A 17832-nucleotide genomic window follows, 5' to 3' on the forward strand; every position below is an offset into this window, starting at 1 on the left:
CTTATATTACAAACACAGGATGGATCAGTCACAGTTTTTGTCAGGCAATTCACTGGCAAGCTATTACAACAATTTGCAGTGCTCCCTACTATGGCAGTGAAATGTGCCCAAATTGTTTAGAAACATTAGCTAGTGCATAGTTATGTGTACAACATTTCTGTTCAGTGTAACCCTGCCATTCATATTTGGGATAAAATGTGCCTCTAGATATACTGTACTGCATTACAGGACTTTTGACAGTTGATGCATATTGTGTCCAATGCTATTTTAGGTTATCAAACTGCATGTTTTTATTCTTCTGGTTTCATTTTTGTTCTCTGGATCAGTCTGCTCATTCAGTATTATCTTTGATCTAACCATACTTCTAATCTGACAAGGAAACTGAACTAAGATAACTAATAAAAGCACTACATCCAAATTAGAGGAATGTACAAAGTGTGTCCTCTCCCTTTTACTGTAAATGTTTGTTTCCATGAAACATGCTGGTAAAAGTAAATTATATAAGAGTTTAAGTTACTTTTTAATGAAAATGGAAATAGAAATTGGAAATGAGTTCTCTTTAGCACAAATCTGAGTTATGATTGTTACTGTTGTGGAGAAAACCTGGTAGAGGACAGCCCTCTACAGATCTGACTTTTCAGCTTTCTCCAAGCTCCTTGTCCCTTTCAGGACTTACTTTAAGCTACAACAGTCTTGTACCCCTTGCAGTATAACTATTATTTTTCAAAGTATGAATTCTTTAATCACCTTAAAGTATTATGCTCTCAGTTTGTCTGGAATATGTGAAACTATATCTTGTCATTTTATAATATAAATGTTAAAATTTGTATGGTTTTCAAATAAACCAAGATTGGTTTTCTTTTAATACAGTTTAAAGTATTAAACTCTGAAAGTGTGTCTTGTCCTTTTTTTCTGCCAAATTCCTTGAATATTGTGAATGTGAAACCATTTCAGTCTGAAATCAGTGCTATTGCCATTTTATCCACAAGCTGGTTCTCATTTTTATCATACTCTTGATCTTGTTTAAAGAAAAAGGCAAAAAAAACAAAAGCATACTTTTATAAATTGCCTGGCTAGAATAATGTATTGAACCATTTGATGTTCAAAGTTTGCATCTGATTGGCTGATCAGACCAAACTGATGCCTATTTTTAATCGATTTTGTTCGTATACTGCACTGCGACAGACTGCCTGTCCAGGCATTGTGTACCCTGCCTCTCACCCATACACTGCCACAGATAGGCAACGGCCCCACCGCAACCCTGACAGAATAAGCAGGAGAAGACGGATGGATTTCACTATCACACAGTATATTTACACACTTAGTTGGTAACATAGATGGTCAAATGCTAAATATTTATTTCTTGAAAGTTAACACACATGATGGTACACTTGTATTATCATCATTGAGTCCATTCTCTCCGCCTTCATCACTACCTGATTTGCTGATGCCACCATCAGGAACAAGCGCAGGGTGCAGTATATGATTTGCCCTGTAGACACCGAAGCTGGCTGCAGTCTTTCTTCTCTTCAGAAACTGTACGGTTCCAGGACCCTGAGGCAAGTATGTAAGATTATAGCTTAACCCTCCCACCCTGGACACAGGGACTTTCAGATTATGTTCAGCCATCAGGACCAAAACCTCCCGACGCAAATCAGTTCAAACTGGCACCATTTGGCTAAATACATTTTAATAGTAGATAGAAAAGCATTTAAATCCTTCTAACTCAACATAATTTGAACATGAGCTAGCATGTCTACCATGCTAGAAGAGATTTAAAGGAATAGATTGGATTATTTTTTTATCTGTTAAAATCTTACCAAATTTCCTCTCAGCTTTAGGAAACAGATACTAGCTTTGTTCAGAACAGGGTGTCTCTGTTATCTTGAAGCAACTCCAAACTGGGAAAAAAAATCTGTATTGCTTCATGCAAATTCTGTTTCATGCAAATTTTAACTCTGAGAAATGAACATGTTATCCAATGAGAGTAAGTCTGACGTACAAGGGTTCAATGACGAAGTCTGGTGCTATGACCAAGTACGATAAACAGGTTTTCTTTGACATCAATATTAATAATATTGCATTTGCTAAATATATGTTGGTCTAACAGTAAAATCTTGGTATTAAAACCAAAATTTGATACCCTTCTTTTAGAGTTGTGGCTTTTTGCAGCAACCCTTTGATCTTCTACCATAGTGTTCCTCAATGCTTCCTGCCCAACATATAAGCAAGATACCCTAAATGCACAGATTGAATCTCTCCCCCATAGCACTAGTGTTGAAATAGTAGCCCACTTAAGCAAAACTAAACAATAAATGCTGTGTGCATTATACAAGTATCAATATTTTTATGTATGTGTCCATTTCTTTTTTTTTTCCTGTCGTATTCTGCATTATTGCAACAGAACTGGAATCTGAGTGCCATGCTCTGCCCAACACTTTTGCTTTGCCAAGGGAGGCTTGTTAGGATGAACCTGCCCCCCCATCCCACCCCCCTTGATCATCCAATTGCAACTGGATTATTATTCATTCAAGATTTATTATTATTAAAGAACTAGTCATGCCAAACATGACTGGTTGACAGGGGAAGAGAAAGAAAAAAGATAGGAAAGAAAGTAAAGAAAAAATTAAAATCAACTGCTGTATCTGTAGAACACAAAATGTCTACAAACCCAAGGGAAAACCTGTAGAAGCAACTGCAAACAGACACTAGGAAGAGTCACATGCAACCAAAAAAAAAAAAAAAAACATGCATTTCTGAAAACTTTGAGCCTGTGTTTAACATGGAGTATGCAAAGCATGAGGTAATAATTGGACCATTTAAATGCCTTTGTCTTAGAGTGATCAGTTTGTGCGTTCCTTGTTGCTCTTTATTAATGTAGATTTATTTTTATTTTAACTGCGATAGGCATTGCGTTTTTTTGTTTTTTTTTTATTCCAGAATCACTTACTGACTGCTTAATTAGGGTACAACATAAATGTAAACAGTTAATATTTATTTATTTATTTTGTCATTTTGAACAGTATTTTAATAGTGTGACTTTTTAAAGACATTTAGTTGGGTTTAGAATGCCTTTTAATAACACAACAATATCATGTAATTGAATACTGATATTTTCAAGCTTCCTGCCTACTTTTCAACAGTGAGCTGCTGGTGTGCTCCCCTGGAGACACATACCACCAGGATGAGTTTGTTCTCTGGAGGAAACCCTGTGTTTATTTGACCGAAATTCCTTATTATCACGTCAATCTGACAAGTTATCAGGCTGATCTTATCATCGAAACTGACAGAGCAACAAAGCTAAAAGTCCTTTAAATGATTTGCTGTATTCAAATGATTCTGTCTATGGTACTCTGAGAAATGCTTCAATATGCAAATACCTTTGGTACAAATCCTTTGGTACAACCTGTTCTCTTGAACAATTACTTCCTTTGTGGTAATTTCGTTGCATATTCTGAGGCCCTTTTCTGTTACAATTTTTCACTTCTGACAGCGTCATATCTGTTTTGGCTATTTCAGAGATTTGAAATATGCACATCTCCCGGAGGGTTCCACAGTGGGGTGTGTATATTTCCAGTGTAAAATCTTACTGGTGTAACAGCACTGCCCGGAGGTGAATAATGTACTCATATCATTTTAATACAAGTTCATTGGCAACAATGAAGTTTTAATGTCATAGTCACAATGGTTCATGAAGAGAGAATAATGTACCTACGTATTTGATTAATAAATGGTAACCTGTCAGCTTGTCACAGTTTTCCAGCATCAACTGACAATGAAGCTTCATTTCTCTTTGTTTTCATACAAAATACAGTAATTAAAAAAAAAAAAATAAGCTTGGTTTAATACATTTAAAGTTGCTTCATAGTTAAACATAAAGAGATTAATGTGTGTAGAAAAAAAAACAGAACAGTTACTTTGTGAATGGTAACTTTATTTTTTATTTCAACCTTAACATATTGCCTTAAAATCATATACCTCTAAAGAACTTTTGCTTTACACAATTATTTCATTTCTCCTGGTCCTGATTTTGCAGCAGGAAGGTTCTAGGTTTGATTCCTGGCCCGGGGTCTTTCTGCATGGAGTTTGCATGTTCTCCCTGTGCTTGCGTGGGTTCTCTTCTGGTATTCCGGCTTCCTCCCACAGTCCAAAAACATCATGGTTAGGTGAATTGGCTGAACTTTATATGACATTTACTACCATGTCTGCATAACCGGGTTATGACTAATGTCTAATGCTGACGCTGATAGTGACATTCTTTCATTCCCAGGCCATCAGCAGCTTGTGGAATGGTACAAAGGCACCATGTCCTGGTTTGCTGCCAAGAAATGGAAATAAAATTTAGATTCTGGACAGGATGTTTACATAAAAGAAAAAATCCATGCAGGTCATATATAGGCTACACCTTCACAGTTTTTTTTATTATTTCAACAAATATCTTTTTTCAAATCAGACAAGAATATGAATCATCTTTTTACTCATGTGATCTGAAGCATGTAAGCATCCTTAAAAATTTGGTGTGGGAAGTTAGTTGCTTTATTTTTTGTGGTTTTACTTAAGTCATATTTCTATTCAAAGATCTACAGGTATGTGAATAAATCATATACAACGAATTAACAACTTAAGATGAATTAAACAGAGACACATTTATCTAAAAGGTGGTCATTTACTTAGAAAGTTGTGGCATAGTATAAATAGACTATATGAGAAACCTCTAAGGAAAATAAGATTTTAAGGGCCAAATTTATATTCTTAAATAAAAGAATAAAAGAATAGAATAAAAAAGAAAAGAATAAAATTGTAGAAAATCCATAAGGTGGTTAATGTTTTGGAGGCAAATTAAAATGAGTTACCATTCAAAGTAGGCCTGTCCATTGTGACTGCCATCACACAGTGATGCATCGTGACTCTGCAGCTCCACACCAAGGTGGAACCCTGCTTCCCCCTGCAGGTGCCCCAAGAAACGAATAGTTCCTGTGCTTATCCGGCCAGATGGCAGCATGATCCTAACCCGGTGACCCAGCTGCAAGTCCATGGGCGAGTGTGGGACAAAAACTCTATGAGGGCCGTGAGACGATTTCCAGGATCGCACACTTCAGAAAGAAAGAAACAAGTTAGCACTACAGCCATGATAGAGGGGTTCTTTTTTTATTTGTTTCCTTTTTTTTCTAAGTTATAGTTTGATTAATTCATGATTTCCTTCTTCTTCTTTTTTTTTTCTTTTTTTGGTTAAGAAAAACAGGGCTTAGAAAAGGCTACTGCATTGACTGTAAAGAAATGTTTGGAAACTTTGTTAAGGGAAATAGTTTTTCTATGTTGTATCTACAATTTGTTTGCCGGAAAAAAACAGCAGTTGCTTTTGTTGTCTTAGGACAAAATCTAAAAAGCACATGTTAAATTTAAGTTCTAAAACTTAAAACAATCACTTAGGCAATATGTAAATTCTATTGTTTTATTACAGCAAGTAAAGTAACATCTTCCTAGAATCAGATTGGATATATTTGTATTGTTTATGACAAAGATTCAACAAGGGGACATAAACATTTATCTGATATTTTGATCTAGATGCTAGAATTGCTGCCCATTTGTCAGCTAGACATCAAGGTTCCCTAACTCCCTTTCCACCTCATCCCAAAGATGCTCTGTTGGGCTGAGGTCTGCTGGGTGTTGATCTCATTAGAATCCTGTATATTATTTTCATGTGAAGAAAACTGTGATAGATTATTTGAGCATTTTGGAAAGATGATAAGGAATTAAATGGGTATGTTGTGGTGAAAAGGAATGGACATGCTTTAAAACAATATTAAGGCCTACTAAGGTGTTTCAACACTTCTCAGCTAGTATTAGGTGAAAATTAATCAAGTAAAAAAAAGTTTTGAATTAACAAACTTTGGTGAAATTGCTGCCATGTGATTGTGAGAGTCCCTTTTTTTCTGCTTCCAGGCAATTTAAGAAGTGTACCTAAGGTCCATTTTTGACAAGGGCATAACCTTTTAAAGGTTTAGAGAAAATATACATGGTTAACTGGTGTTAATTGAACTAAAATCATTCATTAATAGAAGAAGTCCTGATACCATTAGTTTACTTTAAAAATATAACCCAAAATGGATGTGATGTAGATTAATTCAAACATGCCAACATAAGTTGTTAAAGTTCATGGATTTCTGTTTTTACCACAAACATCTTAGAAGGTTGGTGGTAACTATGCATGAGTCCAAGTTCCGTTCTCATTTATTGGCAAGTGCAAATACTTTATTAGCACAGTTACTGGTATATTTTAAATGCATGGCAGCCATATTGGATTTTTGGCTCTAGGTTGTAGACAAAAAATGTCCATGAGCCATTTGCACAAACCCATTCAAGCCTTTTCTCTGTTTTATGAAAGGACCGATGGGAGAAAGCTTCTCTCTGGGGAATCCCTGAATAACCAAGTGAAGTAGACGCAGGTCAACATCTATGACTTGTTTGAGGGCAAGCCAGCTTTGCAGGAGAGTGTTTTGCAGGGATTATGTGTGGCTTGGTCAACCAGCAAGCACCAACATTGCATAAGTAAGAAGAAGACTTAGAAATAATTTCCAACAAGAAAGCTGAGAAGGTAAGATATCGATTTTAAATGTGAAGCATCTGCTTGGCCAAAAGCAGGGTTGCTTCACCGTGTGAATATTACTTATGCAGATTTGGTTATTGCTGCATACTGCCTTAGGGAGCTCAGAGGCTGCTCATCAGATTTTATTATGAGAATGTTTTGTGAAATATTTTGTGTCTTTTTGTGTCATTTTCAGTCTTTGAAGTGAATCTTTCTGTTTATTAACCCAACTTCAAACTTGGTTATTAGCACAAAATAAAAATGTAAAGCACAATTTAATCACATCCTTTAGCAAAATATTATGTTTAAATGGATAAGAGCCTAAGGTATTGCCCCAGGGAAAAAACACACACAAGAAAAAAAAACTAGAAAAACTGGAAAAAATAAGTAGGCCTATATATTATATATGTTTTTTTTTTTTTTTTTTTTTTTTATGCCTTTCAATAGCTACATTCAACCATTTCTGATATCTAGTACTTGTATCATATTGCCGCCATTTGGGCAAAGTGAGATGATGCAATTTGAATTGGAGCAAATGCAACCTTGGGGTTTTGGGACAATAAAAAGATAAAATTTGCCAATAGATGTATTTACCTACCTTAAATTGCTTGGATATTATGTGGGAAAATATAAATAATTCAAAGATGTCTTTTCTCGTTGATGGTTGAATAACTCAGTAGTAGAGTTAAAAAATTGTCACAGCTTTCTTCCACCATTGCATCTACAGTAATAGGTAAACAGTCACAGTTGGGGTTCTAAACTTTTATATTCAGAGATGTATAAAAATAGTACTGGATTTTAAAAAGCATTTCCTATCATTTGTTCATTACTTTTATTGCAGTTGTTTTCTTAATCAAATCACAAGTCTTTCTTCTTTCAAAAATATTCCCATAATTAATTTTTAGACAATTTACATTAATCAATGTGCGTTTTCTGGCTTTTTATACCAACAGGTTTATTTGATGGAGGGCTTTTTTTATTTCTGTTTAGGTAAATTTAGTTATTTCTGAAATAGTTGTTTGGTTTGGTTGTTGTTAACTAGTCTCTTTTTGTGTGTATTTGGTTGATTCATTTATTGTCAAAATTGTCTGTTTAAATTCTCTTTTATTCATTCACACAAATAAGGGGAAATGAATGAATGAATGAATGAATGAATGAATGAATGAATGAATGAATGAATTAATTAATTAATTTTCATTTAGACCTTTACACTGATAAGAGTGAATGAATAAATAACAGTGCCTTGTTAAAAAAACAAACCATGAGGATTATTTTCCTCATTAGTAAAAAAAAAAAAGAAAAGAAAAGAAAAAGTTATTACATATGTGATTTATGAAGCGGCCTCACTGTATTCACAAAGAATATTAGGTAAGACTAAATCACCTGAAAATTTTACATAGCCATTATATATTTCCAGACCTGAATTGTAGGTCTTCTTGCTGAAACTGTTTATTCATCCTTTCCTCATAATTTTTTTCTGACATTCAATGTACTGATTTTTGGCACTACTTGAGAAATTTTCTCACACTAAAACTTGCAAAATATATCTGTTCTTTTTTTTTTTTTTATGTTTACATGCATTTTTAGGCAGTGGAAAGAATCAATGGGGGAACCTGAAAATGCTTGTATTTTACTTCTTTATTCATTATACAAACTTCTTATAAATTTAAGTAATGCTATTCTAAATAGAGGAAAATAAATTAAATTAACTTAATATTTGCAACACATGCAGTTTGATTACTAAGGTTTTTTTTTACTTACATGCTGACCTACCCATTTAATGACTGTACCTTGAGGCTGAAGATAAAGAGGAAGGAGATCTTGAGCTCAGTGCAGTTGATAAGGATTCCTGGCTCCCTGACGAACTGCATAAGTGGCTTTCGCTTCTTGATGACACTTTGGATCTTTTACGTTGAGAAAAACCACCTGTTCATCAGATACAGCTGTGGATATCTTTGCCAAATAATATTTGTCTCAGTTGTACAGTACCTTGCTTATTTATTTGCCCCCCTTTAACTTTTTGACCTTGAGGAACATTACAAGCTTTAAACTTAACAATATAAAATTACATTCTTTTTGTTAAGAATCAACAAGTGGGATACAGTCATGAAGTCGAGGAAAATTTATTAGATATTTTAAACTTTAACAATTAAAAAAGTTGAAAAATTGATCTATATTATTCAGCCCTCTTGAGTTAATACTTTGTAGCGCCACCTTTTTGCACAGAATACAGCTGCAAGTCACATTTCAGTCTCACATTGAGAGACTGAAATGTTTGCCCATTTTTCCAGAAAAACAGCTTAAGCTCAGTGAGGTTGGATGGAGAAGGCTTAAGAACAGCAATTTTCAGTTCTTTCCCCACATTCTCTTTTGGATTCAGGTGTGAAAAATTACTTGACCATTCTAACATTAGTGCTGATCCATTCCATTGAAGATTTTGCTTTATGTTTTGGATCATTGTCTTGTTGGAAGATAAATCTTCCTCCAAGTCTCAGGTCTTTCAGACTTAAAAAGGTTTTCTTCCACAATGGTCCTGTATTTGTCTCCATCCATCTTCCCATTAATTTTAACAATCTTCCTTGTCTTTGCTTAAGAAAAGTAGGCCCAAACCAGGATGCTGCCACCACCATGTTTGACAGTTGGGATGATGTGTTCATTGTGATGAGCTGTGTTGCTTTTATGCCAAAAATAACATTTTGCGTTGTTACCAAAATGTTTGATTTTGGTTTCATCCTACCAGACCACCATCTTCCACATGTTTGTTTCTCCCAGGTGGCTAGTGGCAAACTTTAAACAAGATTTTGGGGGACATCATTAGGAAATGGCTTCCTTCCATAAATGCCTGATTTATGCAGGAAAAAACTGGTTGTTGTCCTATGGGCAGTCTCCTACTTCAGCTGTAGATCTCTTCAGTTCATCCAGAGTGATCATTGGTCTCTTGGCTGCATCTCTGATCAGTCTTCTGCTTTTTTTATTGTTTAAAGCTTGGGAAATATTTTTGTACCCAAATCCAGCTTTAAACTTCTCCACAATTGTATCTCAGGCCTGCCTGGTGTGTTCCTTGTTCTTCATTATGCTCTCTGCTCTTTAAACAGACCTAAGAGACTATCACAGAGCAGGTGCATTTGTACAGCGACTTCATTACACGCAGATAGATTCTATTTATCATTATCAACTCATTTAGGTCAACATTTGATCATTAAGTGTTCCTCAGGGAGTCTGGACAGAGTTTGCTGCACTGAAAGTAAAAGGGCCCAACAACTTTGCATGCCACCCTCTTTAATTTTTTTTATTGTTAAAAAAGTTTCAAATATATGATAGTGTACCATCTGTTCTTGATTCTTCACATAAATTTTTAGTTTTATGTTTGAAGCCTGAAATGTGGCAAAAGGTCAAAACGTTCAAGGGGGCCGAATGTTTTCTCAAGGCTCTGTATATATGATTGCTCTGATATACTTGACTGCTCATCCAGATTGTCCCCGTAGTCTCTCTGCTCCTCATAAGTTCCCACCTTTAGCAGTATATCAGCCTCAGAGAAAACCTGGGTGAAACAAGGTTAATCTGAGTCATCGCCACACACTCAACAGGAACAGCAAACATTTTAGCTAGCGCACCTGATTACGCAGCTCTTCATGTTGTCTTTGCAGCTCTGAAAATCTCTTCTCCCAGGACGCTCTCTCACAGGCGATCTTGGTTTTAATCGAAAGGATATCTCTCTCAGTTTTGGTCACTCGTTTGTGGAGCGCGTTAACGCGGTCCGGGCTCCCTGGGATGGCAGCTGTCACTTTGCTTCCACAAGCTGTTACATGACATTAAATAATATCACATAGTAGTTCTATTTGCCTGAAATACATATGAGTTTTACAGATTAAAGGTGATTTTTTTAGCAAAATAAAAACTTTTAAGTTTATTTTTAAAGTTTATTTTAGAACCCCATTTGGGCTTTAAACCTTGTTTAGCATTTTAAAATATATAACATTAACATTTGTACTTCTAAGTTAGTCAAAAGTGTTTGGTTTCTATTCTTACCGACATGTCTTGTCACCTGTCTGCTTTTCTCCTCTGTGATGCACTTTTGTCTTGGTAGGAATTTGATTGCATTGTAAGGACATATCTGCATAATAAATGAATACCACTCATTACACAGGAGTCCTAACAAGCTATACTCAAGTGAATTAAAAAACATGAACATCAGACTCACCCACAGAAACCTGCAGGTGCAGAGGATCCCCTTGTATGTCCATGTAAATAATGTCTGTAGGATGTATGCTGTCATTGTTTAACATGGTCCTCTCAAGTCATGCTATTCTAATAAAACAAGGAACAAAACAACTATTTGTACTTGTTGTTTATACCATAACGATAACTAGAAACTGTTGATTTTATGATACTCACAAATTTACATTTTCTAAATGTGTGTAATACTGACCTTTTCCAGAGTCTTCTCTGTAAGAAAACAGTCCAGAGTGAATTAACAGGTAAATACCCCCTTTTTTGATCAGTTCTGTTGAATGTTAATGTGATCCATAAGGCTCGCTAACCTGTTGCTATGCACCCGGTTTGCGTGAGCAGCACTTGACGACTGCTGGGTAGGTAAATCTTGCCTAATCTTCTTAGCAATTATACAGTCCGGTTGCAGCCTGGCTTCTTAATTTGGTCTGCTGAGCCTTGTGTATATAAACAATGAAAAGAAACCATGCAGTGCAACTAGAGTCTGTGTCCATCTGCTTTGTCTGGTCTTGGAAATATAGAGCATCGAGCTGTAGATGCAAAACTTGTTTTGTTTCTTTTTTTACAGCCTGAAAATGTTAATGATCTAATACAGTATAAATAATGACACTGCATTGATTACAAGTTGATCTGTCCAGAATGTCATATTGTGAAAAATTATTGTTTATTTAGCTTGATTTAAATGAGATTTTTTATAAACATTTACAATACATATATATTTCCATAGCTTTGAAAAAAAAACTAGAAAAACTACATGTTTGAAAATGATTGAAAAGAAGTTTGCAATTTTCTATACTCCCACTTCTTTACACATCCAGTCAATTTTTGTTGTAAAGCAATATAGATAGAAAACCCATATATATAAATGTATTGAAATATGAACTAACATGGATATACATATTCACTGTTACATATCAGCATATATATTTTCATGATATCACTATTAAGAAGAATATTTTTATGCATTTTTTTTTTATATATTCATTGTTCCAAAAAGTCAATCCACAGCTTGATACACAACGGCTTGCACATGCTGCTGTAAGCCTATCAGCCCTGCGCATGCCTTCGCCATGACCAATCATCATCTAAGACTCTGCTTTAAATGACTGTGTTCAGCCAGCAGTTTTCTGCTCTATCGAGCTGCAACCCTCCTCCACCATTTTCACTATTTTCATCTGGCTCCTCTTCTCCTGCAGCCTCCGTTCCACTACCATTGTCAGTCCCCTGGTGGGATATCTAATATCCTAATTCAGCTGCTTTATCATAACATGTTAATTATGTAATCTTATGGCTTCCACTGAGGCCTGAGTGCAAAGCTAATATTTCTCATTTTAATAAAACTCTCTAATTGTTGCTTGTGTTCTGTGTGAGTCTTCCCAGGTTGAATTGGTAGTAGGTCGAGTTAGGCCAGTAGATTATCTGTCATTTTCTTTCTAACCCAATCCTGAAGTTTGTTTAACGGTAAAGAAATTATTAGTAATTTTCAATCCAGCTAATAACTCATACTTCCAGAAATTTTGTTTGTGTATTTTTGATTATTAGTTTGACATTAGGTTCTGTTTTATGCCTTTCAAAAAGTATGATCTTTGTTGTTCTGATAATTTATTTCTGTCAAACAATGGATTTATTTTTCTCATCTTTATTTTAATGAGTTCCTACATTTTATAGAAAATTATATGAAAGCAAAAAAAATTGGTGTCAACAAACAACAAAAATGTGGTTTTGATACTTTATAGATATTATTGATGTAAATTATTTATCATAAATGATTTCATCCCTAATATTGAACTCTGTGATCCACAATGATTTGTATCTATTTGTTTCCTCGAGCTGTTTTCTGTTCATGAAGTACCAATTAAGCCAGCTCAACCCAAGCACTCTTCCATCATATTTTTCAACTTTTACCAAAAACTATTTGTATCAAAAAGGAAAAAAATGCCTTTTTAATAAGAAGAACACAAAAAGTGCTATTCTATTATTATCTATGCAATCTGTTATTTTTTCTATTGGTGCAAGAGAAGTTACGCTGTTTAAGCTGAATCCATATTGACTCCAGGTAACTAAATAATGTATTTCAATAAATTTGTCAAACTGTCAGTTAATACTTCTTCCAGTATTTTTGCATAATGAGAAAAATAAAGAAATGGACCTGTTATTTGTAAAAAAGTCTGCAGTTTCAAAAAGTGCAACCATATAGTAAATTTCTATTTTGTATTGATTGATTGAATGAATGATAGACTGATAGAATGGTTGATTGATTGACTTTATTATTCTTACAGTGTAGAAATTTATTTGATACATCAGCTCAAACAGTCAAAGAAGAAGAATGTCAAAGAAGAGGAATGTGCCAAAGGAAGAAAAGGTGCATGGGATATATATACAGTGCGTCCACATATGACAGCTTTTTTTTTTTTTTTTTGAGGAGCTGGACATTTGCCTCAGTATGAGGTATGCTCCTTTTGACAGTAGCACGATCAGAATTAATTTTACTTGGCTTTGTTGTTGCTGAACATATAATGCACATATAATTTCAAAGACAAACTATTGGTTAAAAAAAATACAGAAAAAACGAAATAGCTGTGTTTAATACTCAATAACTAAAAAAAAGGAGGGTGTAGATCAGAGAGGGTATTACAATTTTCTTTGTTAGTAATTTCTATATGGGGATATAATAACGTTTTTCATTTCTGTTTTGTTTAGTTACCAAGCATCACGTATATAACTAGTATGGTTTATCAAGATATTATTATAATATTTTTAAGTTCTGTATCTACTTTCAATTTCAGAATCACAGATACTCTGTGCAATAACCTCTTCCTCTATTTGACACCCAGTGCAATACATATAAATATACATATAAATATCCATCTATATAAATACCTATGTAAACACTAGTTAATCTAACAAGCTAAATTATTACATGCTAACATTTTTTATATGTCTGTACATTTGCCTCAAATTTGAAAATTTAAGGTGACAACATTAGAACAGAATTGAAAACTTTTTTTTTTTTTTGGGGGGGGGGGGGGGGGGGGTTTAGGGTTGCACTGGTTTGAATAAAACCTAATCAGAGTGTTCTGTACACATATATCTAACAAATTCTAGGCACTCTCAACAAACTCAATACCTTTGTTGTTTTGTTTTATATTTTTTTCTGAATAATATCTTGTTTTATTTCTTTTTTTTTTTTTTTTTTAGAAAAGTCCTTAAATGACCTTTCCACAATATTTAAATGATTTAAGTCACCTTTGGTACACAACCAATTAATCTCAGAAATAGCTTATTCCTAATTTAGAATTTTTGACCAGTGATCCTTATAACATATATTTGTTTACATTTCTTCAATTTACTGTGGAAACTTTGGTTGGGTCATTGATGAATGTCTGTTTATGTTTGAATCGATGTGTCACAGGGCTCATTCTTTGCAAATATAAAAGATGACCTTTTTTCCTGTCTTTAGACAACAAAGGTTCCCTTTGGTTTCAGACCAAAAGCCCTGCATTCAGTGTAATGTGAGCCTAATGGCTACGTATGCATGGTTAAATACTGAGCATGAATAGGTGTAGGATTTATGAAATTTAAGCTTTCATTGATGGACAAAGAAAAGCACTCACCTTATGCATGCAAAAGCGTGCTGTCCTCATGTATGCATACAATCAAGCACAAATTATGACCAAACAAGCAAACACCAACACCTGTTCATGGCTTTGCAATATGACAATATGGGCAAAGCTTATCACAGGTACTGCGGCTGTGAGTGTGACTGCATAGCTTCTGGCAATCACATGATGATGTGAAATAATTACTGGTAGTATGTTCAGAGAAATTCCTTATAGCTCTCCTCGATTACTTTATATGTGCATAATGATTAATAATTTTTTATGATGATTGATTTTCTTTAAAAACATTTTAAAAAAAGACTGTGTGTACAACAATAATAAGAATAGCTCAGGAACTGCCTCGGAGCGATACACAAAAATATCATGTGCGTTTGGCATGAAAGGAAGTTAATCACTGTAGCGTTGATAACAGTAAAACCAAACGTATTTAAGGTGAATTTCACTGTTGAATTAACAAGTAAAGAGTTTAAAGTTAAAAACATCTTTATTAAGTACTTGATCTCGCACAATCAAACCATTCCTCTTGTGTTTGTCATAGACTGCAGGAAACATAGAAGAACTATAGGAGTTTAGAAATCTGGCAGCTTTGCAATGGGTTTAGACCTCTGGATTTAGTGAAGGTAATTCTCTCGAGTTCTATCACATCATACATATTGGGGAAGCAAGTGTTAAATTGTACATCTGTGTAGGTTCCCAGTCATCAAGGTCATGGTCAAACTTGAAAAGTTGAGTCTAGGGAACTGGAAGTGAAGTTTTCTAGAAGATGTTTTGCCTCTATATTGTATTAATTTCTACAGTATATTAATCTCAGTGCTCCCCACCACTAGTTAGAGCTTAAGAAGCCTCTTGGATGAGAGGCAAAATATCTTCTAGAAAACTTCACGTCCAGTTGCCTAAACTGAACTAAAGTGGCACGGATGTTCGACTGTCAGAAGGCCTAGTGTTTCAGTTGGTATTTTAAAAAGGTTGAATCTACTGGAATTTGAAAACACATTTTTCCCCATTGTGAAATTATAATCTCTGAGAAAGTTAATTCAAAGGGTCACAGTAATGTGGGGGGAAAAAAGGTATTTTTGATGTCAGAGGTCATGATCTTTGACATCTGCAGAGAAGGAGAGATGATGGCATGATTAGCTTCAATAATTACTAGTTAAAATACCATCTCTAAGCACACATGCAACCTTTAATCAGATGAACAAAAGCAACATGTCACAGCAGGTGTTCCTGCCTTCAGCAAATAACAAGACGGTGAGATGACAGCTGCTACTAGCTTCCATTAAATCAGACAAAAGCAGATTGGAAAAAACGGTGACTGGTTCAGATGGGGGTTTAAACTCCAACATTCAGATGTTTGATTTAGGAATAGAATGAAACAACAGATCCATGCTAACATTTGTTCCAGAACATGACCATCCCTTCATAACCGCAATTAGCACATCCTCTAATGCAGTGTTTCCAAACCATTTTTGACTTGTGTACATTGATGATTGTCCTAACATGAAACATGAAACATACAATAACTGATTATAAAAGAAAAACTGTTTAACTCAAACTTTCCATCTAAAATAAAAAAAAAACAGAAATATGTTCCCTGGAAGTTATTTGGAATTGAAATGAATACAAAATAAAATCATGTTTTAAGCCTGTATTTATAAAATTGGAGCTCCTCAGTTACTCCCTTAAAATCACATTTAAACTTGATAAATTGGGAACAAAATACAGAACAAAAATTATACACAGACTGACTTAATTAGTTTTACTTTGTTTTCATCAAAACACCTGAACTGCTTTAATGAGCTCCAAGCTGTAAAAAAACAGCTGATTCCAGGCTGTTCTATACATCCAGTCTGTTCCTCTGCTTGGTTCGGATGTGTGTCACAGCTGAAGGTGAACTCAAACTTATAGGAAAACTTACTTTTTGGTTCATAAAAGTTTGTTTAATTTTTCAATTGGGTCCTTGGAAAGCAAAACAGATCATAGCCCTATTCTATTTTACTACCTAAAAAGTAAAATATTTTCATGTACCCCCAGCAAAGCACTTGCGTACCTTTAGGGGTATGCATACCACCATTTCAGAATCACTGCTCTAGTACCCCTAACCAGTAAGAGAGTGCATAGGTTACCAGATCATAACCCAACAGAACAACTTTGTGAAGTTATAGAAATTAGAGATTTGACAAAACTTTTTAGGATGACATGTACAAGTCTATAAACCAGATCTTTTAGGACAGGCATCCCCAAACTCGGTCCTCTAGGCCCGCTGTCCTGCAGGTTTTAGAGGTTTCCCTGCTTTAGCACAGCCGATTATAATGATTGCAGTTGAGCAAAAGCCGGTTAATCAGCTTTCAATTAAAATCAGCTGTGCTGGAGCAAGGAAGCCTCTAAAACCTGCAGGACAGCGGCCCTCGAGGACCGAGTTTGGGGATGCCTGTTTTAGGTAATCTCAAAGGATGTAACCTTCACATTACTCTGTATCTTTCCAGGTGGATGACAAGGACAGGCCAAATAACGTCTTTTAAATGCTCTTCTTACAGCAGTCCTGAAATGCATTACAATTAAATGGAAGCAATTAGAGTTGCCTTCTTACACATCATGGGTCCAAATAATAAAGGAATTACACCAAATTGAAAAGATAGCATACTTATTAAGACTTCAAAAATCCTCTTTTAGCCAACCCTGGGACTCAGTGGAAGATCTACTCAGATAAACAAATTCTTCATCTTAGGCTTTTGGATTATGATAGTTATACCTCCCACCCAAGGAGGCCTCTTGTGTTGGTTTATGTGGTGATGCTGAGACCACAATTATGATGCTGAAATCGTAAAATGTCCCATTGAGATGTTAAAAATAAGGTATAATCTCACATTGTTAAAACTGATAGTTATTGCTGTTGTATAGTTGTATAATTGCTTTGATTCAAAAATCAATAAATATGTAAGATCTGGAAAAAAGAAAGGAGAGATTTATATCATGTGTGCAGCACACAAATCTGCTGCAGTTGTAATCATATTAATATGGAGCAAAATTGTAGGCTAGAGCTGTTAAAGTATTGCTCAAACACAAACAATGAATGCAGTTCTAAAGAGTAAAAGGTGCAAGCAAAAAACTATGTAAAAAAACATTGTGAACCGGAAAAAGATGCAAACGTTTTTGGCATTTGCTTAATTATATTTAGTTACTTTAACACAACTGGTTCATGTCAGCAGGGTAGGACATAAGTAAGTAAATATGATTAAATGAATGCCAAAAGTGGTTGCTTTATTTTCTTCAGTGTGTATACTGTTAAAGTGTTTATGTCAAACTTTAAAACAGATCCCTGCCACACCCAACTGTTGTTCCGAGTTTTTCCAGCTTTATTACAACTGATAATAAGTGGTCCACTGTAAAAAAGGTTTT

At 34.8% G+C, this 17832-nt stretch overlaps 1 protein-coding gene across 2 annotated transcripts; it reads right to left on the minus strand.

Annotated features, from left to right (window-relative positions):
- Positions 1–3913: 3913 nt before the first annotated feature.
- On the minus strand, positions 3914–11221 carry LOC119797860. Of its 2 annotated transcripts, XM_038307094.1 has the most exons (9): positions 11128–11221; positions 11016–11032; positions 10788–10894; positions 10616–10700; positions 10201–10385; positions 10043–10127; positions 8377–8512; positions 4854–5093; positions 3914–4318 (listed from the first exon to the last, which is right to left on the minus strand). In XM_038307094.1, exons 3-9 carry the CDS (start codon positions 10860–10862, stop codon positions 4261–4263), a joined length of 864 nt encoding a protein of 287 aa, XP_038163022.1. In that variant the 5' UTR covers positions 10863–10894; positions 11016–11032; positions 11128–11221; the 3' UTR covers positions 3914–4260. The 2 variants fall into 2 exon arrangements, with proteins under 2 accessions (XP_038163022.1, XP_038163021.1); XM_038307093.1 differs by having other exon boundaries at positions 10788–10889; positions 11016–11186.
- Between the last annotated feature and the right edge of the window lie 6611 nt (positions 11222–17832).

The sequence above is a fragment of the Cyprinodon tularosa genome, unplaced genomic scaffold, assembly GCF_016077235.1.
Source record: "Cyprinodon tularosa strain WSP-4 unplaced genomic scaffold, ASM1607723v1 ctg60, whole genome shotgun sequence".
NCBI lineage: Eukaryota > Metazoa > Chordata > Actinopteri > Cyprinodontiformes > Cyprinodontidae > Cyprinodon > Cyprinodon tularosa.

Excerpts from the sequence above, each read along its gene's own strand:
- LOC119797860 (XM_038307094.1), bottom strand. The coding sequence starts at position 10,862 with ATGACAGCATACATCCTACAGACATTATTTACATGGACATACAAGGGG. Across the intron at positions 10,386-10,615 it reads ACAGGTGACAAGACATGTCG|CTTGTGGAAGCAAAGTGACA; the intron begins GTAAGAATAGAA and ends GTCATGTAACAG. Across the intron at positions 8,513-10,042 it reads CAATCTGGATGAGCAGTCAA|GTGGTTTTTCTCAACGTAAA; the intron begins GTATATCAGAGC and ends TCTGATGAACAG.